General features: G+C 37.9%; 1 protein-coding gene across 10 annotated transcripts in view; it reads right to left on the bottom strand.

The window, feature by feature from the left end:
- GRIP1 (glutamate receptor interacting protein 1) overlaps positions 1-24,561 on the bottom strand; it is a 314,452-nt gene that overhangs the window by 214,827 nt on the left and 75,064 nt on the right. For 3 of the 10 annotated variants that reach the window (XM_064655733.1, XM_064655741.1, XM_064655734.1), the window contains exon 1: positions 3,137-3,653. The exons of 1 other annotated variant lie outside the window; for it this stretch is intronic. In XM_064655733.1, coding sequence (XP_064511803.1) covers positions 3,137-3,395 — 259 coding nt within the window. In that variant the 5' untranslated portion in view covers positions 3,396-3,653. Of the gene's footprint in view, positions 1-3,136; positions 3,660-24,561 lie in introns of those variants that run through there. 6 more of the 10 variants (XM_064655737.1, XM_064655747.1, XM_064655744.1 and 3 more) reach the window with 5 other exon arrangements.

Raw genomic sequence — 24,561 nt, 5'->3', positions numbered from 1 at the left:
ATCGTTATAAGGAACAGGTTGAATGGCAGTGCTGTAATGCTGCTCAAGCTAAATATGATGCTTTTTAAAGGGTTTTATGCAATAAGTACCAACTTGTCTGAGTGGGTTGGGTAGCAATTTCATCACCCATCATGTTCACACTGCAAAGTCTCACTGAAACGAGTACGATGCCTGGACTACTAATGTCAATATGTGCTTGTGTACCAAAATTATTACTTTAGTTATTCTAGCATTATATAGCACAGACTCCTCAGAAAGATCGGAGAGCTGGTGTCGCATGTCAAAACAAGGTTATGCATTTAACTGAACGCAAATGGATGAAACATCCAATAAAAAAATACATCTGATTTAAGAGCTGGGGTCTCTTTTTTTTACCCAGGGAGACTGAGACACAACTGCACCTTCCCTTCATCCAGTTGTGTCCCAATATCACAGCTAATGTGGTCTTCTATGACAAAGCTTCAGAGGAATAAGGACAGTATACCTAACAGCAGGAGCTACAATTTCCCAATATCTAGGCACAGCTGGGATGAGGACAAACTGAAGTCACCTTTTTCCTGTGATTCCCAGAGGCCTATTTTGTTTTTAACTTTGTTTTCTTTCTGTTTGATCTTATGGTTATTCTAATGCAGTTTCTGCATTTTTCCATTAATTCTGCCTCTGTACAACGCTCTAAGCAATATTACGAATGGGGGAAGAGAAAAGAGTAACAAGCTCATAAAGTGATTGTCTCAGACAATCTTCAAATGTACTGGTTAATTGGATATATATCTCATAAATGACGACAGAGGAGGGATGCCTAACAATCTAGAGAGGAAACTAAATCTAAAAAAGCTCCAACTCCGTTCAGCTGAATGAACAATAGGTCTTTGATTTCATTAGCTCTGATATTCTGAAAATCATACCAATAAATGCAATCATTTTCTAAAGCACACATTCTTCTAAGTATACAACTGCAGAAGGAATGGCTATTAAAAGCTCTGCAATTACTCTAAATTTGCACTGTAAACAGTATAACACCAGACCATAATTAAATTAAATATGGACCATTTCATTGTCCCAATTACATGAAATTCAATTTGAAGACAGCATTTATAGTAGCACCAGCAGCATCTTTACAGATTTTGCACATTGCTTTAAGTAGCTACCACACCTATCCAACCAAAACACTGACACATAAAGCACATGGAAAGACCAGACAAAAGCACTTGAGGAACAACTGTGTTTGAGATGGTAACCCTATAAAGACTACGTGGCTCTAATCTCCTGGTTTAAGTAACTGTGAGAAGTGGCGAACTTCTTGTGCATCCAACTCCATAGGACTGTGCACTATTCTGATCATTCAATCTGAGTACCTGAACACTGCTGTAAATACCACTTCAAAATCTGACACACATTTCATCCAGTCTGAAATACTTATGACCTCCACAGGCTGAAGTGTACGCTATCCTTTTATCTTCTAAGTAGAGTAAAAGGAAAAACCTATTAGATATTTGGCTCAATCTTGGTGCCTTACATTAAGTTAAGAGTTAATAATTTATTGATTATCATTCGAGAAATCCTTATAACATTTGACAGTTTTTTGAGGGATTTTGCTTTCTTCTTTAAAAGACCTTCAAACAACAATCAGCTAGGGAAATATTTTGACATATGGGTTTGACGTGTACTTTTGATTTACATATTGAAGAAGACAAAGTTATGTGCTTTCACTAACGTATTTAATTTTCACATTTTTCAGTGCTAAACAAATTAAAATTCTTAGTTCTTTTATGGCATATTTTATGTCACTATGTTACCTTTCATGACTGCACTGCCCCCAAAAGAGGTCGTTTTCTTGCAAGAACTCCATCATAACAGCATAGATAATTTATATAATTTAAATACTATCAGCATGATAAATTTTCTTAAAAATGGAAAGAGAACAAAATTGTATTAAGGAGAAAACCAGTACACAACCAAGCACCCTACATGAGTTCACTTTGGACATAAGCAAGCATGGTGCACTGAGAGAAAGCCAGTAAGAAAAACTCTTGCTTCCTAATTTTCCACAGGATAGCAGTTCTCTGGTGCTGTAAGGCACAATCACATCTATTGCTTTATCTTAAAACAAATGTAAGGTTCTTATGATTTATTTCAGCAAGGGGAAATGAAGCAAAAAGATACTGACAGTCACTCACATGCACAGAACAACAAAAAGAGTGCATCAAACTTTAGCATCTCAACAAGGCACAGCTTCACTGCAAAGGTCCCAAACGGGCAGCCAGAACAGCAGAAACCTTTTAAAAAGGCAATTTCTGTGCATGACTGGCTCTACTGCCACCACCTCGTCCTCACAGCACTGTACAAGACCCCAGGCAGGGGTTGAGCATGGCTTCCCTCCCTCCCACCTGTCCCTGTGGGCACCTCTGGGCACATCCCTTCTTCCAGAAAACCATGGCAAACCAGCAGCTCTGAAGCCTGACAAGCACAGGGGACAAACACTAAGAAGCTGCAAGGTTCAGTGCACAGTTCGCAAATGGACTTCTGAGCAGGTGATTTATTTTGGTTTTGGGTTGAGCTGCTGCTGCTGCCATCACGTGAGTGCCAGCAAACAAACCCCCCCCATAATTCTCCACGAGCAGTCCTGGACCTGGAGCGAGGAACCAGCCCACTTGAGTCACTCGCTACTGTAAAGACCAAGTCACAGCAGAGGCTCAGAAAACTGACTCTCCCTCAATACTAAACATTAATCATCAACTCCAACTTACAAATGAGTGCTTGCTGCCTCCGTAATGCTTTAAAAATATCCATGCAGCTTTCCAAAGGCACTCTGCAAAGGCTACCACCACCCTACCCACTTCTCAACACACAGTGTTTTAACAAAAGGTTTCCAGCAGTCAGACTGCACCTGAAACCTCACCAGAGTCTGCAGACAGACCCCGTTCACTTTGAGAGCTTCTGTGCCACTTTAGCTGCTTTGTATTGTTCAGCAGCAGCACAGCCAGATAAAGCCCTCATGGGAACTGACTTCTAATACATACAGGGGGCTCAGGTTCTAGCAAGGGAGGGATATTGTTTGCATTTTTGGAGTTTAAACATCTTAAAAGCATAACATTTATCACAGCCAAAGGAAAATGAGGTTATGTGAAATACTTACTTCGAAAATGTTCTGAGGCATAATAGTAGACATCCTCATAGCCCTCATGGTAATCCTCCTCTGGCCGGTACTTTTTGCCTTTTCTTCTTCTCGATCTTCTTATCTGCTTGACAAAGCCCAAGAAGCGCTCCATCTCCTTCCTCAGCAGCCCCAGCCAGCAGCCCCCTTTGCCCTCTGTTTCACAAAGAGCTGTCCAGCATGAATTAACCACAAGCACCAAAGCAAAGCTGCAGCCTCCCACTAGCCGCTCCAGTACCATTAAACAACCCCTCCCTTATCTCAGCTCTGACTAGGAAGCATATTGTTTTCCCTTTAAAAGAGAAAGGGACAAACAGAGACACACTTTATCAAATCGACTGACTAGAATATTTCAACATGAAAATAAATAAAGGAGGAAAACATTGAAGAAAAAGGAGAATTTCAGGATTTCAAGACGTTATTAAACAGCAGAGGACAAAGTTGAAGAGACCTGCCTGCCAGCAAGGGGAAACCCAGCACTGAGAGCTCCCTATCCTGTGTCTCCATCATTTGAAGAGGGGCCGGGAGGCGGAGATAGATGTTAGTCAATGGACTGAACCATATCTCAAAGTAAAATAGATTTCTACTTGCCAGTTAAATACTGCCCTCATATTTACCCGGGCACAGGCTCAGCAGCCCATTTGATTTCATTTGTTTTAAGAAGAGAAAACATGCCAATTCATTTCTGGCATCACATACGCTGAATGAATAAATAGCAAAGTGGTTTAATCCGCGCACACAGCCCACTCACCGGCAAGTGTGTACTGAATGTGTTAATTGGAGCAGCAGGGAGAAAGCTCGGCAGCTGTTAAAAAATGACACATATACCCACTGGGCATTAGTGTATTCTAATCACTCCTAGATCTAAACATTAAAAGGCACTCCACAGACAGGTCTCCTATAGAGCTGGCCAGCTATATGGCAATAGGCAAACAAAGGAAGCAACATAACAAGCACACCACAACAATACTCGTTTAAAATCCCAGCAGAGTTCTAAACAACTTTAAAATTAACATACAGCAGACTATCCTTTGCACAGGATGAGACAAGCAAAAAATCTGAAAAGGTGCTGGCTCTCTTCTCTTGTTGCATGTCTGAATCCCACATGTATTCCCTAAGATAAGGCTGGATTTTAGTTCAAGCTGAAGTTTCCCTGTGCTTCTGATGAAGATTCCCTGCTGCACAAAACCAGTGCCTGCTCAAATCCTATCACGTTGACATCTGCCACGGGGATTTTACTGTACTCACACTCCCACAAGCTAAGTGAGGTCTCTAGTCCAACAGGACCTCTCTTGTCTGCTGGCACAAGTCAGGAATCAACCAGTCACCTCAGTCAAACCACATGCTGAACACGGTCACCTGCACCCATGCTCCCAAGAGAAACCATTTTGCACCTATGGGTATGAGGAAGTAAGAAAGTCTTCCTGTAAAACAGATGTTACAGGTTCATCATCTGGAAAACGAAGAGCACGCAGAGGTGGGATTAGTTTCTGGTGATGCAGACATTTCAGTGAGTCATTATTTTGTAAAGAGTAAACCAGGTCAGTGTTTTTAAAAGCGTAAAAGAAGAAGTAAAGCAAAAGCCAGGATTGTAACTTACCAATTCTGTTCCAACAGAAGCATGCAGGGATTCATGAGTATTTAGCTGCAATTTTCTAGTTTTGAAATGTGAAAGTTATTAGCAGAGGTCACCTAGACCTGCTATCTGAGGGTCCTAAAACAAGTGCACACTGAAAGCTAGCACTGGAACTCTTCTGGGCTTGTTCCAGCTTTCCAGGTATTTTAAACAATATTGTCACAAACCCACACCCATTTTATCCATAAAAGCTCAAAAAACCCTTAATGCTCCTACCAAACTCCCCACAGGAATACAGACTCATCCTCCTTGACCTCACCAGCCCTGCTTTCCCGCTGTGAAAACGCAGCCACTGTCGCTAGCTGATGAACACCCCCAGGGCACCACCAGAACTATTTTTAGTGCAACTTCTATAAGGAGGTTGTGTTTTATTACAAATCTGTTTTTATCACACAGCTTTCAACTTTCAAATGGTAAAGACCTTAGAGGAATATTACAGGCATATTACCAAAAATAAAAAAAGCCAATAAAACCTCATCTATGGGCTTTAAGAAGGGATCACTGTATTTTTTGAAGGTTTCAATTTGAGTGTCCTTCTGTGCTCTGCCACCAAGCAGCAAAAACATTAGTGTCATGGAACATGAAAACCAGTTAGCCTACAGCAGAGGCAGCACTCTCTCTTTTCAAAGAGGGAAATGTTGGTTTGATGCTGTATTTGCTCCTGTTGAGGACCCTCCCTGACAGATGCAAAAAGGTATTTATGTAGGTGTTAGAAATATTAAAGACAGAAGTCTCGCAGCCATCACTGATCCCTGAAGTTAATTCAAAATGACAAAGCTACTTTTTAAAAAGGAGAAAACGTAAACTTTCTTGCTTTTAAAATGTCCTCTAAATGAGAGCTGAAAACTAGAATCAAGCAGACACACTTGGCTTTTATCAAGTAAATACGACCTTTTCCAGTGTCTCTATTGCTCAACATGCTGCTGTAGCAGAAGCTTCTGTGGGAGAGGTGGCTTCCGCAGTCCTCAGCATGCCCCAGGGAGACTTTGGTCCTTTTCATAACAAGACAAATACAGCAAATAAGCAGATTAGGGAGCAGCCAAATGATCTCAGTGAGCACGTTAGCAGCAGATGCAGCACACTGACTGCCTGACCACTTTCCAGAGAGAATCGATCTAAATTTGGGCAAATTTTGAGCTTTGGAAAGCATGGCATTACCTTGTGCAATGGACTTCCCCTTCTCTCGTGCTCATGAGATGCATCACACAGATATATGGCTGATGTAGTAAAGTAGAAAAAAAAATGCACTAAATGGTATTATTGGCCAGTGCTCATGGTAATAGCTCCCACCTATCCTGTGTGTAAAGTATGAAGGGGTTGAGGTGGAGCACCAGTTCTCCTTGGATAAGCAGAGGGGGTTTAAGCTCTGCTGCACTTCACTGTATCACACCAACTACTACTCTCTACAAAGGCCCGGCTCTATCTTCTACAATGAAGATGCAGAAGCAGGCCTCCAGCTTCTAACACACATACTGACAGTCTTGCCACCATGTAAATCACATACCCATTTCCTTTTCCATGAATGCAAACAGCAGAGACAAATAATTTCAAAAATTTTTACTTTTTTTTTTTAAACGTAGAACAAGTTGAGCTTTTGATAGGATTTTCTCTGCCCTAAAATATTCTCATATTCAGGACAATTTAAAGAGAAGGAAACACCTTAATTGAGGACATTGTTGTTATACATTATATGAGTCAGACTATTAAGTGTTTCACTATACTAGAAAGATTTCTGAACAAAAGTTGTTTCATATGCATTACACACTACCTCTACAGCTTTGCTGAAAGTACTGGAGACATTCATTAGCTACTCCTCATGCAATACCTGTAAATATTTTATCACAGTCCTACTTTCAAAGGCATACACAGAGAACTCAGTTTCATAAACACAGTTTACTGTAGTTAGAAAAAAAGAAAAAGCACAGCTAACCTACTGATTTCCCCATTGCTCATTGATTCACCCTTCTGCAGCTTCTTGTGACGAACAACTCATTCCTTCATGGAAATGAATATAGTTCTTGCTTGAAAAGGAATAAAAAAAAGCAGACACATATGGCAATTTCAGGAAGGTATATTGATTTCACAGGAGGAGCAGAGAAAGAAACAAACACTGGCTTTCAAATTTTTAAAATGCGAAACATCAGAGATGACAATGAGTTTCATCCCTAATGACAAACAGAATAAGATAATTATGCCCAGAAGGCAAAAAATTAGGGTTATATCAACTGTCGGTTGATATTCTGAAACTCTCTCCAAACTAAAATTTGGAGAATCAATTTTCTGGTGTTATAATGCCACAACAGAAAGTTGCAGTTAAATATGTCTCAAGCTCTTTGACTTGTCCTTTCTCCCCAGTCCAATCAAAGCAAGCGTTCTATTGCCATTTTCAAGGAGACTCCTTAGAAGATGTAAGGATTGTCATGCTGTCTCCAGCATGACTTGCATCACAAAAGTTTTGCCAAATGACACCAATTAGATAATACTTACATTCTCCATTTTGATAACTAATTCATTTAAGTTAAGGAGAAGCTACATCAAACTCGATCTGTCTCAGGACAGTGACTTACTGGAAAAGATTTCATAGCAGTAATAAAACACAAATAATTAAAGACACTGTCTTTTTCAAAAAGTTGAGCTGAAGCATAAATGCTTTTGCAGCCATGGATAATTTTCTAGAAGAGAGATGTCAGCATTTAAGTTTTAACTTGTCTTTATACCCATAGCAAAGATTAGGTCTCTCACCATGCAAAATATCTGCATTTAACATTTTATTTGCACAAAATTAGCTAGGCCGTTATCAAGGTAAACTTTCACAAGCGACATACTTATTTTCTACAGCACTTTATCCAGTATTTGGGGAAAGCAGTAGGAAAATGATTTGGTATCCAAGGATAAGCCACTAAGGCAGTAAATATTTAACATGTATTTCCATTTGAGTGGGCTTGCAAAAATGATGCTTTGAAACTAAAGCCTGTGTCTGAAGCAAGCCTCACTAATGTTTTGTATCATAAATACAGAATGGAACCTGCACCAAATATTAACAGTTCTGAGCAGGTATTCTGCATCCTGTTCATCAGCATGTTTCAGCACTTAAAAGAAAAACATTTTAGACAGACAAACCCTCCTATATCTGCCTCTGCTTTTCTGGGCAGCCCCTAAAAGTCTTCTTCCGGGGGAAGGAACACCCCTCGCTGGGAGGCAACCATATACGAGAGAACACAATGGCAGCCACAGAGATCTACCTGCATCACGTTACTCGCATGGGAGAAAAACCCACAAAACTATACATGCACAATACAAAAATTAAGATTAATATGAACAGTTCTTGAAGGTTGGCCTAATAAGGGAAACAGTTCTTTTCCCACCTTCCTCAGCCCCTAAGTATAAAGGTACAGCAAACCTCAAAAGGGAAGAACAGATGGTTTCTTCTCTGGTTCTCTTTCAACTAAGGGATGTCTTTGATAATCCACCGTCATTGTTTTTGTAAACCAGCAATAATTAACAAAGGAGCCGTTCCCCTTATTTGTCTTACAGTATCATCTTGCCTGACCTTCTAGTTTTTCAAGAGATGTTTGTTCACGTGCCATAATTGCTCCTGTTAAGGCTGCAATTTTCCATTCAAAATTTGCCATAAATATCTCGGTGTAAAATGTGAGCCTATCGATTTGAAAATTATCAAATGCCTGTAATTTACAATCTATTAAGCACTATAAGAACTTATGTTCTATACATGAAGAAGCAGTTCTGTGTACATAGTCAATATTGTGTGTGAGGTGTAACTAGCAGCAGCCTACCATCCCCCAGAGGTGCCCCACCCGAAACCCCTCTGTCAGGCCAGCTTCTGAACACGTTCTGTTCTCTTCCTAAATACAACTGGGAAAACCATCGAAGGCATGGGACATACTAAATATTACACTGCACATCTCTCCCATCTGACAATAGAAATAAATGCAGAATAATCAGCACACTGTCTCTAGAATACTGCTGCATGAGAACTGGATGGTGATAAAATACTGGTTATCCACTACTGTTATTTTTAACATCTGACACTCTGATTTTAATGCATTACTATTGGTGTCACGAGTCATACATTCTTGTTATTCACTGCTCACACAGAATCACAGACCATTGTTTTCTTCTACTCTCAAATTAAAGAATGCGAGACTAGAGAGTTGGAGTTCAGCTTTTGCATCACCTAGTTGTAAATTAAATTAACTGGCAAATATTTCTTCTTTTTCCTTTTTTTCTTTTTACAAGTGAACACATATTTTCAATACTTTGAGGTTTTGACTGTATTTTATCATATATGTTATTTTGTATTAACATTCCCAATGGTTTTGCTTTTTGCAACATTTTCTCACATAAAAATGTGCACGTAAATGTGAATGCCAACACAGGGGATGAGAACACAAAGGACAGAGGATGAGGCTACTTTCATTTAGAGAGAACTGGAGGGTTGCTTCTGTGTTCAATATAAGAATGCTGCCTCTCTCATATATGGAGAATGCCGAGAAATCTTTGTAGCACTGCTCTGAAAGGGTCACTTGTCAAGTTGAATTTCATGCAGAATGTATGCTTCAGGGGAAAAGACACTTTTTTCCCTCTTCAATTCAGCTAAAGCCATTTGCATACATTCTATTTTTTTCTTGTCTCTTTACCCTATTTGGCTTTAAGTGACTAATTAGAATATAAAAATATGCATTAACAAATGCTAACTTTACCACCACCAAGGAAATACAGCTCAAGTAAAATTATGCACAAAAGAAGTTTGAATTTGCTTAATGTTTTGTGGCATCAATAATAATTCTGCAAGAAAACCTAACCAGAGTACTACTCTAACCATATGTAAAAGCCCTTCAGGGTTGAAGCAGTAGGTTTATATTTTAAAATACTAAAACTAGAACACAGTTCTTTGCGAAGTCTGAATTAAAGGTGTTTTCATCTTTCTAGAGAAATGTAGCAAATGGCTAGCGGGAACATTACCAAGATACTGCATACTGTGTCTGTTTTATGCACAAAGTATATCTCAAATCAACTACAAAATACACATAAAGAAGTAGTTTAGAATATGGATATGGTTTTTACTACTCACTGAATAAAAAAAACATTATATTTCCCTAACTTTCAATTCCTCAACAACTGCTTATTTCAATTCTAACCATTATTAAAGTGTACACAGAGCACTGGAGAGAATGAATAATTAATTAATGAAATTACAGCTCACCAGAACAAAAATACCTAGCAAATACATTAAATTAAGTTCTTACACAAAAACATCAAAATATTTTCTCAGGCTGCAGATCATAGACCTCAAGAGCTATAGTGCACCATCAAACAAAGTTACAGTAGGTGGGATTTCACAGTTAATTGACAGTGGAAGACCTGAATATGATGTGTGAGATTTAAGGTAGATCACAGGAGAATCCATCACTAAACATCTCTTTCCGTGTAAGAGTTCATGCAAGAAACTTTTTACTATGTGATGTTAAATGGATTTACTTTCTTTTACCTCATGAGATCAGCAAAAACGGTTGTGGATAAGGAGCCTGCTCATCCTCCCACAGATGCACCCTTATCCTTTCCCCATCCTTGGCCACAGACTCACTAAGCAGTGAGCTCTACATACATTGCTATAGACTATCTCATCCTACTTCCATGGGCTTAAAGAGGTTTCATCATAAAACACAAAGGTCCAACATGCTACAGAACACAGGAACGGAGCAACCTCACATGCCATTTTATATAAATCCTCCTTTCTATCTTCTGTCTAATACCAATTCTCTGTATCAGTGATACTATATGAAAGATCTAGATTTAGAAACCCTCTGGTGCAGAGGAACATCTGTACTTCCCAGCAGCACCATGGTGGGTGTTTTACCTCTTCTCTTACCAATATTTAGTTGTAAAGAGCAGTGAAAACCTTGTTAAGTTTCATTATTGAAAACATCCATCAGTGATATATTCTGCATTTCTCTGGTGAACAAATTATTTCAACAAGAAACTTCTGTAATAAACTGAAGGAGCAGTTAGAAGTAAACAATGGGCAACAATGGGAAAGAAATCTGAAGAGAAAAATATAAAAAATCTGAAGGTAACTAGAAAAGCAGAGCAATGGAGAAGCCCCTCTGGGAAAAAAATACAGGCATTCAGAAAGTTATTTGTATCCTGACCCCTGTACATTTTATCAGGGTCAAGTTATAATGGATAATTAGAAAGATTTTATTGCAGGTGAGTTCTGACAAGAAGAAAGTTCTGCTTAACCATCAAGAGAAGACAACTACAAATAAATTCCTCATTATGATCACATGAATTTACAATAAAAGACTATGTAAATATATATGCAAATGAAACCATCCATCTGGAGTCCACTGCCCTAGAGGCACAGGTCAACATGATGGCAACGAAGAATCCAGTTTTTCAGATGCATTAACCCTTCTCCTCTCTCTCAATACCCTCTACATCCTGTTTTAAGTAATTCCTGTTGTCCTTGCAGAATCTGAAACTGCAAAGCATACAAAGTAAAAAGAACATGGACTTGAAGGGCAAGAGGACAGCTTCACATGTAACCTCACAGTAATGAGACGCAAGTAAATGTCCACAGAACTGAAGGATCAAGGTTTCCATCCACAAGCTGGATGGAAATGGCCCACTGAATAGCATGGTCCACTGAACATTAGTGTGGTACCTCATTTCTCTCACTCCAACAGCAGTCTGGGAAATGAGAGCTTCTCAGAGCTCTTTATGTATGAGGTTTGACTTATCTTCTGTCCCCCATTCCAAGGGTACAGAGCAGGTTCTGCCATTCAGTTTGTAATTTCTTTCCTAGTTCAAGCCCACCTTCTTCCATCCAGGGGGAAAAAAACATCCAAAAAAACCCAAAACAAAAAAAATGAGAGAGAAGAGAAAATCTGCTTTATGCTACTGCTAAGAGGTTAACAAAGGAAATACAGACAAAGTAAATACACAGACTTCAAAACTGTCTGCTAGTCCTCCTCCTCGAGAGCAGCATTCCTGCATTTGAATGTTAAGAGGCAAACTAAAGGGGAAAAAAAAAGCATTACATCCTGGGTTTCTGAAACTCATTCATTTCTGATATAAGGTTTGACATTTTCTGTTGTAAATTCATTCTTACAGTAACATTTTTGCCATATAAAATTGTGAGACTAAATATAAAGTAATCATTTGTTCAGTGTTGCACCCTTTATAAGGTAATAATACAGGGTACAACAAATAATTCTGGTTTTGTTTGTAAAGGCTATGAGATCCTTGACCTCAGCATACATTTCAGAAGCAACAGGACAATTGAGGTTTCTTCTCTTTGATAGAGAATGAAAGATTATTTGGAACTTACATTCTGTGGCACTTAGCAGAGACAAAATAGTCCTATTTTTCAAACTTCTCTTTGATGATGCTTTGTGCTTCAGCATTTACTTCATTCCTCTCCTGTGGCCCTCTTCATCGATGGTAAATACAAACAGCTTGTCAAGCTGTTCTCAGGAAGTCAACTCTAACGTGTCCACTTTAACACACTTTTTAACACACATTTTCATCCTCACACTCTCTGCCATGTTCTCTTCAGTCAGATCCATATCCTCAGGCATTGTTTCTTTCTTGATCTATAGGTTATGATGCAGGAATCTGCTACTGCAACTCTTGGAGTTTTTGCACCCTATGACGTATTTGGACAGCTCAGGAAAAATGTGAATATCAAGAAATACATAGCATTCCTCTTCATTGATTATAAAAGCCACAGAAAATGAATATACTGCTCAAAGACCAAGTTCCTTATCCCCTAATGCATATGTGAAGTGGCAGAGTTCATAATCAGTCACTTCAAGATTCAAGAGACCAAGATACTCAGAGGACTCAGTTCTCATCAATACTAACCAAATGATAAAAGAAAACATTAAGGGAATTTTACACTATACCAGATAAATTATTATCAGTCAGTGTGCAAAACCGACGCAGCCAACTTTACTATCCTAAAGGGTTTTGTAACTATTGCAGATATCTCAGGTGAGAAATTTCTTCAGTCTTTTACATGCTCAGAATACATCTAGTTCTAAAAGGTGCAAATTCAGACAGATCTGTATTTTACAAATTAACTTGATAATTATTGGTATTTTGATTAGTCAACCATTAGTATTTTGCTCAGAAGCACTAAACCAACTCTGTAGACACACTCCTGCATTCTCCCTGATTTTATACCATATTGTGCACAGTATCACATGGTATTGACTGACAATTAAAATTCTTTAATAAATTATTTTGGAATTTGCAATTTTTCTTTCTCCTTAAAAAAAAGAAAAAAAACAAACAAAAAAACCACACACCCAAAACAAAACAAAAACAAACAAACAAAACAAAGACAAATAAACCAAACAAAAATAAACAAAAACAAACAAACAAAACCACAAAAACCAAACACCACCTTAGGTCTGAGTTTAACCCCTCAAAAAAAGGTGTTGCAAGTATTAACAACTGACCATCCTAATCGCTACTTTTGAAGTTGTTTGGCTGTAAATTACTCATGCCCTATCTATTCAGGTGGAGATGACATCCTTTTCATACTGCTATAATATAGGATCTCAATCTAGAAATCTTTTAAGAGCTTAATCTCACACACTGTCCCCCTGAGCTGAACATGATGCCTGGTGGTAGCAAGCACTATGATAAGGAGCAGTTGCTGCATTAGACACTCCCAGCTGAGCTGGTATTGTCATATCCTAACTTCAGATGCAGTTGTGCCACAAGTTTTGTTTTACTTAAGAAATATATTTCAAGAAAAATTAATGTCACACTCATTTAAAGAAGAAAATTTTACAAAGTGAACTTTTCTGTTGGACCTAAAGATCACATTCACGAAGCCAAAAGTGATAGCTTGGCATTTCATTTTCCAAGAAGTCTAAACAACCACAATAAATTTACAAATGTAGGCATGCTGCACTGCTAAATTTCATTTCACGCTAAGTAAGCAAACATTATCAAACTGTAAGTACTGTCATCCTCTGTCTTTTTAGTTAGAAATCTTGTAGCCAATAAAATGTGACCTTGAAATATTTCACAGATGGATGAAGTCACTTAATTTGCTAGTCACTTTGTTACAAATTTTGCAGAACTGCTAAGTTAGGTCACATTTACTCTAATTTCACCTTGAAATAACTTTATAAACTGCATCATCAGTAAGAGTCACTAGAATTGCATTAATGAACCACGTGTCTGAATTGTCATGAAGAATTCAGTTTTGAAATTAAAAATGCTGAAATAATATGGAAGCTAAAGGTAATTTTCTTTATATGTACTAGTCCTAGAATTATTTTTAGTGCCAAAACACAAAAAGTAAGCCCACACACTATTTTTGCGGAGATTCTAATACACTGTCCAAACCACAAGATGTTTTCTGTTTATGAAGCCGGGTAATATACGGCCCTGTGTGAAGGGATGATTAACTGTTAGAGAACACAGATGTAAAATTCTGTTCATCAGATTTTTTCATGTGGGCTGAGTCTACTCTGATGTGTATTTTAAAGGGAAAACTAAAGAAAAAATTCCAGCGCTGTTTACTCAAGGGATAGCTATTGTTCTCTGATACTCCTATTGCATTTGATAATACACTAGAGTCACTATACAAAACAACCAAATATATACAACTGTATACTTTTTTAATGATTTAGTTAACTAAAAAAAACCCCCTTAATTTACAAGACAAAATAACTCATTACAACTTTAAAAGTTATTGAATACATTAGAGCACTTCTTTTTTTTTCAAAGAATAAAAATTCATTTCAGTCTAATTGCCACATAAGACTAACTGAATAAGAATCATAAAACTCTGAAAAGAACTTAAGATCTCTAGAGTTTTAAACTACTGTACTCAAACAAAGAAGTTGAAAAATAAGCACTTTGCATATTTCAAGAAAAAAGAAAATAAAAAGCAAATAAAAGTTAATTTAAAATACTGCTTAGTTGCTCCTAAGAATGTTCTGGTTCTTTGTCCCAAATGATTTCCTTCTAAAAGATCCACCATCTTCACCCCCAACACATATCCCAGTAACTCATACCCCACAGGGTATAGAGCTATTCTGAGATCAGAAAGACTGCAAAGAATAAAATCAAGGTCCTTACCACCCATGTCTGGAAACAGTCTCTCTCTCACACGTTCTTTCGCTCCTGCCTCTATTCTCATGTAGAGAAGTCTATTGGAAAAGAGTAAGGCTGCTGCCCAGCACATTGACCCTACTGGCTTATATTCCCACAGTCATGGCTTCCTTCTAAGTTGACCATGGTTTGATTTCAGACATAAAATGCAAAATACTTGGACTAGACTCTCTCTTGGTCACTATGTTAATTTGGTTACTGTTACCTTTAAAAACAAGTTCTCTGAACACTGGCATCTACTGAGGCCAGTGGGAAAAACTTTCATCACCTTAAGTTGATGCCCCACCCTGGAAATGTTCAAGGCTAGGCTGGATGAGGCTCTGAGTGACCTGATCTAGTGGGTGATATCCCTACCCATGGTGGGGCAGTTGGATCTAGATGATCTTGAAGGTCTCTTTCAACCCAAAACATTCAGTGATTCCATGTCTTAGAAAGAGTTTTTTTTGTCGATTCTGAGTTCAAGTTTTAGCGGTTACTTTATAACAACAGAAAGGAAATAACAGGCAAGAAAGGGCAGGTGGGGGATGACCCTTTCTTTTGCAGGTTATGTTCTTGATGTCATCAACTAGTAGTCATAAACAAAGAGTCCAAAATCTGAGACCTGGTAGGTAACAGCAAAACCAAAGCAAGAGCTGGAGGAGAAAAAACAACTTGCACATCTGGCTTTAAAATATGTCAGTCCTTTAATAAAATGTATCTTTGTTACAGAATTGATGACTGTCACAGTGCCATTTTTTCTGCAAAAAGAACATAGCAATGGAAGAATTTCTGTTGCTAATTTTGGAAAAAGTCTACTTGTCTGCTTTAGGAAGACTAGTCTATACTCCTTAATAGTGTGTACACTAGTTGGCCTAAAATCAAGTACTATACTGATGGGGACACATTAATGATTTATGAACATTTATGTCTTTTATTTTACCTAGTGTATTCAATAACCTCTTGAGCGAAAGATAAAAAATTATTAATCGCATTTAAGCTTATCAAGCAAGTATTTAAATTCAATTTAATGAGATGGGTCCTATCTGCCAATGCAGTCAATCTTCCCAGGATCCTTTCTGATGCCACTTCCAAGAAGTGAAAGGGAAAATGTGATACTGAATATTAACTTGGCAGCAATGTTTCTGAAAACTGCATTGTTGAAGGCGTTGTGTGCCTATTAATATTTCATAAGCTGCTTTAAAACTAGCTTCTGGACTAAAGTAAATGAGAATTTCAACTTCTAGTTCAAGTACAAGTTTAAAGCAGACAAAATTTAAGAGACAATCTTGAAAATGTAATTTAAAGACATTCTTCGAGTCAAAAGACAAAATACTAAACAAGTCAAGCCCTTCCCTACTAACTCCTTGCATTTAGCCTCCCCCTTAGTTTTCCCACTTGTATCTACAATATTTTGAAATCCTATATTGGCAATATTGTTCAGCTTATCAAGTTCAGAATCTTTCCATCATTCTGCAATGAGAAGCTAACCTATCAAGTGGGCTACCATTCCAAATAATCCTTTTTTCTAAACAGTGGGAGGAGAAAAATGCAAGGAAAGCAAAATACACACCCATTCACAAAATACAAGGTGAGAAAACATTCCATATTTCTGTGACATATCATCTCAGGACTGAGATATTAGGAATATCTTTTCACAGTGGGCAGAGCAATGCTGACTTTGAGCCAACCATCTCTGGGAAGACCTTATTGCTGCCTTTCACTATTTAAAGGGAACCTATACGAAAGATGCAGATAGATTCCTTAGCAGAGCCTGCTGCAATAGGACAAGGGGTAATAGTTTTAAATTAAAAGAGGGTCGATTTAGATTAGATATAAGGAAAACATTGGAACAGATTGTTCAGAGAAGTGGTAGATGTCCCATCCCTGGAAACATTCAAAGTCAGGCTGGACAGGGCTCTGCGCAACCTGTTCTAGCTGAAGCTGTTCCTGCCCATGACAGGACAGGGGGTGGACTAGATGGCCCCTTTCAACCCAAATTATTCTATGATCACAGCAATTCAGAGTCCCAATGGGTAACAGTACCTTGAAACCATGAAATAATGCATATGGCTTCACCACTGCCTCATCCTACCAAGCCTCTTTCCATTTCTCATTTATCCACACTCTTTTGCCCCTGAAAGGGCAGTCTGAGCTCAAAGGGCCAAATACCACAATATCACCAACTCCAGAAGTTATATATGGGCTGACAATTAATTATTCACCAAACAAAAACATTTTCAAGGGTTTTTTTTTACACTCGCACCAAATCAGTAGATAGTGAATGTTCCAGCAGATAAAGTCACAGTACTTGAAACAATATTAAATTGGCAGCACAGAGTTGCAGAGGGTAGTGTAGAAATGGGGCTATGCTAATGCCTGGGTACATTTGCTTAAAAATTTATGCAGAACAATGTTTAAATTACGCTAATGACCTGACCACAAGTGAAGAAATGCAATATTCAAGCCACATGCAGACCTTCTTCCAAACTCATGTGTATTTATTTTTAATGGACATATCAATATCCATTAAGCACAAAGAGAACTAATTTCTTTTTCTCAGTCACTATTATGGCTAATATGAGTCTGACTCTTCCAGTAGTTTCAAACTGAATCTAAAATTAAGGACCAGTCATTTGTGATTATTTAATGAGTCCATGGCATTTTTATCTAAGACATGTGACTACTGGACAAAATCTCAGCAACCGCTGGCAGTTCCACTACATATGCATGAGGCAGACTTTCCTCAGTATTGCAACTGGAGACACTATGGCTTGGCTTGTGATAATTCTACAGTCTCAAAGTCATTAGTTGTCATCTTTGAGAACTCATGGAGATACAAGACTAGAAAAAGCAAACTTCAATCCTAAAGCAGAGGGAGGGAGGGACAGGAAGATCTTTACATGGTTGGTATTAAACTTTCACTCAAGGAAATAATGGCATGAAAAAATTAAACAGAACAGTTAAACAATAAACCAAGAAATAACACCAGGGAAGAAAAAACAAACAGCCAACTTGGATTTCTCACAATTAAATCATGTTAAATTAGCAGCAAGACAGCAAACCATGGAGACAACAAGAACATAACAGATATCATATGTGCTAACTAATTATTCTCTCATGTATGTAACATATATCACTCTTAAATAAAGTTTGCCTATCTCAGGGTGAATGCAAAACTGACTGGAAAGCTATACTGAATCCAAACAGAAAAGCAAATAATTTGGAACTTTTTGGATCCGCTGCTGTTCAGTATTTTACTTTCTATACATTATGCATATGCAATCCTTTATGTGCAATTTCCACTTTTATCTATCTAGGTCATGAATAAATCCCAAGACATCACCAATCTTAGATCGACTGCAAGCACTCTGGATGAGCAGATTAGAATAGAAAATAAACTGACTGAAGTAATCATCTGAAAGAAACAAGATGACTTTCAATAGGGAGAAATGCAAGATATTCCAATAAGCAGGAATATGCAACTATATAAACTGAGGATGAAGAACAAGTGATTAGGTAGGTATTAGCCTGAAAAGCATCTGGTGATCACAATCATTAGTTGAACCCAGCTCCATAACATTTACTACAGTAAACTATGCAAACATAAAGATATCTCTAACAGCATTATAGCAGACACAAAGGTATTTCTTTGCTCTCTTCTACACTGGTAAGGTCTCAACAGGATGTTCCAAAAAAGTGTGCATGGATTAAAGATCTGTAAAATTTAATCTGAAGAAGAAACAAAAGAGAAGACTGAGGTGGAAACAGAATAAACAGTACAGAAATTTCAATGACCATGAAAAAGAAAGAAAATCTATTTTCCATTTTCTACAGGGATATCTGGAAGACTCGGGTGGAACATAAGATAAAACATTTGGCAATGTGGGCAGTGAAGTGTGGGATGGTCTGACAGAAATCCCAAGAAATTCAACTAAAACAAATACCAAAACCTACAACCCAGACACCAGCTGGAAAGGAAAGCAGCTCTACTGAAAAGGACTGAGGGGTCCTGTCTGACAACACGTTGTACATCAGCCTGCAGTGCATCCCTGTAGAAATGAAGACCAACTTCATACTGAGCTGAATCAGAAACAACACAGACAGCAGATAAAGTGATGTGATCCTTCTCCACAATTCAGCACTTGTGAGACCACTGCAGCATTTAGTCCCATCTGGAGCACTCCAGCAGAGAAAAGGATAGAGACATACTACACAGAGCCAGCCCAGTGGAGGGCCACAACAATGATCAAGGGGTGGAGCAGGCAGCGTATGGAAAGAGGCTGAGGGGCTCAAGTCTGTTTAGTTTCTAATCTTCAGAAAAAAAGATTAAGGGAAATCTAAGCGCTGTTTTCAAGATTACGGAGAAGAGCAAGTCAGGCTCTTCTCAGAGGTTCACTGTGGAAGGACAAAAGGCAGCAGACACAAGCTGCAGAAAGCAAAACTCCACTTATTCCAATTAGATAGAAGGGAGAAAAAAATCATGGTAAAAGTAGTAGAACTTCAGAGCGTGTTTCTCAGAGAAGACTTACCATCCTTGGAGTTATTCAAAATTCAGCTGAATAGGGGCCCTGAGCAACCTGACCCACCTTCAAAGGTGGCCCTGCCTTGAACAGCAGGCTGGAACAGACAACCTCCAGAACTTCCTTTCTACCTCAGTTATTCTATAGTTCTTCTACAGGGTCTGTGAGGAATAACAAAGAGAGTGCCTTGGGCTAGGAGAGCAGCTGTACAATCTCCAGAGGTTCATTCCAGTTATTTTTTTCTGCAATCCTCAAGACTGAAAGGCACTAATAAATATTCAGACAGAATATATGTTTTCTTCTCTTTATGTGAACAATGCCACATTCATTTTAGCTAACAGGTTACAAACATAAACAAATATACAATATTAAATACTTAGAAATGTGACACCAATAAAACTCAAAAATTAATTTTAGATACCAGACGACATGGAAAATTAGGGGAAAAATTATAGTGGAGTATGTTACAAAAGTCAGCATATAAAATAACATTTTCAAATACTTCCTTATCCCCTCTGCAATTCCCAGAGAGGCTCTCAGGCACTTTGCTGATAGCCAAAGTTGGAACCTCCACTGAGTGCTGGGCTGACAGTCTATAGTGAGAAAGGAATACATGGTGCACAATCACTTTAAAATCTCTTTAACTTTCAAGGCCTTCAAAGCACAAAAGACAAAGAGAGATCAGTTATATTGCATAGGGAATTTATCTGTGGATCTTCCAAAAATATTCAAGGCAGGAACAAAGATCCCTCAGCTGATCACCTATAACTTTCTAAAACTAGTTTTACACTGGAAGTATGATCATACAACCCCATTTTCTGTATCTCACAGTTTAGTGACCACTGGTGATGTATGCAGCCCACAGAGGAGAACTAAACCTCAAGATGATACTTTTTAATAAAAGAACTAAATTTATTATAAGGTCAAAATTCTGTAACATCCTCTCTCACCTGAATATCATTTTGAATGTTCAGATGCAAAATAAAAATGCTTTTTTAAACTTTGGACGAACACAGATTTCCGTTAAGGTGCAGACATAATGCTTTGTCCTCACTATAAAAAACCTGTTGATAAATGAAAGAGCTTGCTTGGAACTGCTTACATTAATCCACTAGTGGCAAGAGAAATCATGGTAATAGCAATTATTTAATGTGACTGATTTTGTCAGCTTAAAAGAATAAATACTGCTTGCATGTATTCTATAATTTTTGACATATTTTGTGTAAGAAAAAATCATGGCTACCTGAAGTATTGGCCAGCAGTTTGTTTTTTCATAACTCTTTTAAAAGGTAGGATTGCCCTTCCTCCAATGAAACCTGTAAGTCTTTCAACATTATAGTTCAATGAATAGCCCAGCACAGTTCTCAAACTTTGTGAAGAAAGTTCTTTAGATGCATCTCATAGGCAGGCAAAAAAAAAAAAATCTTATATTCATATATGCAGAAAACAATAGAATGCTCCCTTGCTGTGAAGCCTGAATTCTCAACCTGAATATAAACATCTATTTATATTAATGTATATATATGTTTCCTTTTACAGTAATTCTTATTATTTTTGGTGACTCAGTTATATAAAATAAGCATGTATATATTACCCAAAGAGAATAAAGACAGATTTTTAAACTTAGTGTTAGTAGGTTTAACATAAAATAGATTAACAATTCTGCTACAATTTAAAGTTAAGCAAGTATATACACCTATATACTCCAGAACCTATATACGTGTATGTAAAGACATGCGCACACAGACCTTTTATTGAAATAAGAAATCTTTTAAAAGCTTAAGATTTAGTAAGATTTTGATAGTACTATACTTATCTAAAATGGTTTTTCTTACTTCTACCATACTAAAAATTTGAGTTTGTAAAACACGTTGTTACCTAGGAAACAAGAGCGAATGCATGCGCAATATAAATAAAAATTCAAAAACCTAGGATGAAACTATATATACTAGAAGTGAGTAATTTTTCTTTCAATTCCCCATATCCAAGCCAAAGACATATAAACAATGTATACATGACCTCAGTAATAATTTAATGGTTAAAAAAAAAGGTTAACCATCCTATATAATGGGAGAAAAAATGTATTATTTTATACTTATTTACCTTTTTCAGCCATCATTACTGGAAGCTTTATTTTTCAAAACCAACTGGCATCCTGTTAGAAAAAACTTAAACTAATGGTACAAAAGAACAACGCAGCTCTCTGAGAGAAGCACTAAGTTGTTTGACAGAGGTTCTCTCCAGCATGAATAGAAAAGAAATTTCTGTTTCAACTTACAGGGGAAACCTACTGCTTGCAGGTGCAAAGTTTCAGGGGTAGCATTTTTTGTTATTATATATCTCCTGGGAAAAGCAGAAATTGTCACAACATTTTTATGCGCTATCTGAACACGACATTTAGATACTGACAGAACAAGGCACACAGTCAGTAGTCTTTGTAAATGCTGTTTGGTTGGGTGTGGTGCTTTTTGAGATTTTATACACTAATAAACTCATACATCTGACAAAAAGAAAAACTTATTTTTTACACTGTTCATTCTAATTAAATCAGTTTGCTTACAAGCATGTTGAAAATGGGTAATACCAATAACTTGCTTAATTTTCAAAGTCTATTTCTTAGCAAACAAGAAACTCAAGATAATTGCTGCTGGGAAAAAATGTTGTAATCGTATCCCATGAAATACTGTATTTAAGAGAAATGCAAGAGAGGATTCTGATACAGCGACTTAGGAAAGGGATTAGGTTAATACCACTTCTCTTCTAAACACTGCATTTAACACACTTCAATTATATATCTTTGTTAATTTATGAGTTCTCATGTCTGGGCTAAACTTGTTACTAGACCACAATAGATAAGAAAACAGTAGCGGGATTAAATTAGGAGCTGTAAAACTTTTGTGGATTACTTAGAGCTAGAAAATTTCAAGATGCTGCACAGACTACTAACTAGATATTCTAAGGGTAAAACCAGAAGTGTCATCAGGCAGAAGTGTTTGTGGCAAGCGCTGCATTGCAGAGGTAGGAAATACATCAGAAGGTTTGTTGTTCTCATTTCTCAGACATAAGATTCTTGATCCATCAGTTTTTATATTCTGCAGTGCTATTCTAATGACTTCAAACACTTGCAAGTTCAAAATCACTGAAAGGTATCTTTAAACAACCCAGAACATGTCGAATTCTTTTGCATGGAAAATAACAAAGGCTCTGAATAACATAAAAATAAATGCTTACCCATTTGGTGTATTCAAAAGGCAAGAAAAACTTAGAGAGGCTATAAAAAATAAAGCACTAAAAGTAATCCTACTAGATACAAACACACTCAAGTACAAACAGCAACTGCATGTGCTGGATAATGTGTTTTTATCATGGTTAGAAACAATTATTTGAATTATCATAGTCTCCAGTTGTCTTTCTAGTCGCCATTCCAATAACTTTGTATAACTTTTCATATATGAAGTCTGTCTGTCCTGCTTTGTGCTGTTCATCCCATTTGACTTTTGCGTGACTACAGAGGACTTCTCTTGCAGTCTTGCCTTTTTTCTTTCTTCCTTTCAACTCTCCAAACCTTCTCAACCATCTTTATCTTTTCCTTATCCTCCAAAGATCTTTTCTCCCTTCCCAACTCAGTTTTACTCCTGTAGTTGCACATACTGTTTTCAGTAACTGCTTTTCTTTCCCATGGAGAGGTTAAACATGCTAGCAGAAACACAGCAGGAACTGAGAAGAGCTGGTGAACATCTTAAGTTGCCTCTGTAGAAGAAAGAAGGTTTTTCCAAACGGCATTTCGGCAACCTCCTTCAGCACCTGCTCTTCCTCCCTGCTCACTTCACCCCCAGCTCCCCCATCTCTTTTCTTCTTATTATGTTGCTGCCTCCCTATACTCTCCACTGCCTCTGATTTCTGCTTTCTACCATGCCTCATGTATGGATTTTCCCCTAACCCTAATACTCAGATTTTTGTATATACACACACGCACACGACTCTGTACTGACATACACCTTCCTAAAAAGATAAAGCCTCTGCCTTTCCTTATTACCTTAACTTTATTTTTGCATATATTTTTTTACTAAAGAAAACTCAAAGTAGAACACATGCAAGAAGTACAAGCTAAGATTTTTTTTCTTATGAGCTAGTTAAATTTACACAGCCCAATTCTAATATCTGTGTAAATATTCCAGATACGGCAACAACTGTAACCATTAGAGGAGAACATTGCTTCTAAAACAGCAATTACAGCTGCTTAGAGCCCAAGACAACTGCATCTCCAGCTCAAAGTCTTCTGATCCCTTCAGTGATGAGACTATCAAACTTTCAAAGCAGGCTAACAGGCAGCTGTGCTTTTTTAAGTTAAAGGTTAAGCATGCTAACAAAAACCCAGCAGGGACTGGGAGATGCTGCTGAGCACCCCAAATTGCCTTGGCACAAGATGGCAGCTCCTGACTCCTGCTGAACCAGGTCTCCTGACTCCAGAGTGTCACAGTCAGGGAAAGCAGCCCTCAGCTCTTCCCTCTGTCTCCTCAAAAACTCTCTACAGCCCCCGTCCCAACCACCTCTGCACCGCTCCTTTTGCTGAGCTGGGAGAGCTGTCCAGGACATCACATTGTGAACAAAGTCAGGGACCAGATCCAGGTTAAAAATAAGCCTTCCGAGGAGGGTCTAGCATCCATGCTATAAGCAGCTGTCCCCTCTTCTTGTATGCATTATAGAAATTCAAAAACGATGGCACAGCTGTAGCTTTAATGTGGCCATCTGCCACTCGAAAAGACATTCTCTATCATTAGACCGTACTTATTTTGGAAGGAACATTGAAACCTACAATATTAAATTAATTTTCTCTTATTTTTCTCTGTTGCTGCTGCAGCTGACATATGTGACTCAACCTACTCTTTGCAAGAAGGGCCCATTTCCACATCCTCTTGAGTAGATTTTTTTTCTTCCTAAAGCTCCATCAAGGCTGCCCAATGCAGATCTCTCAAGTTGTTTTCGCTGTCATCTTTGAAGCAGGTTAATTTTCTTTTCTTCCCCAGCTCTTGCTCTGTAAGAACAGCTCCATATAAAAACAGGAGGGTGTTCACAGCATCATCGTGAGTGGTGTTCACTGCAATGAGCAAAGA

This window comes from Pseudopipra pipra, chromosome 5 (assembly GCF_036250125.1).
Source record: "Pseudopipra pipra isolate bDixPip1 chromosome 5, bDixPip1.hap1, whole genome shotgun sequence".
Taxonomy (NCBI): domain Eukaryota; kingdom Metazoa; phylum Chordata; class Aves; order Passeriformes; family Pipridae; genus Pseudopipra; species Pseudopipra pipra.
This window is presented reverse-complemented; position numbering and strand designations above follow the sequence as displayed.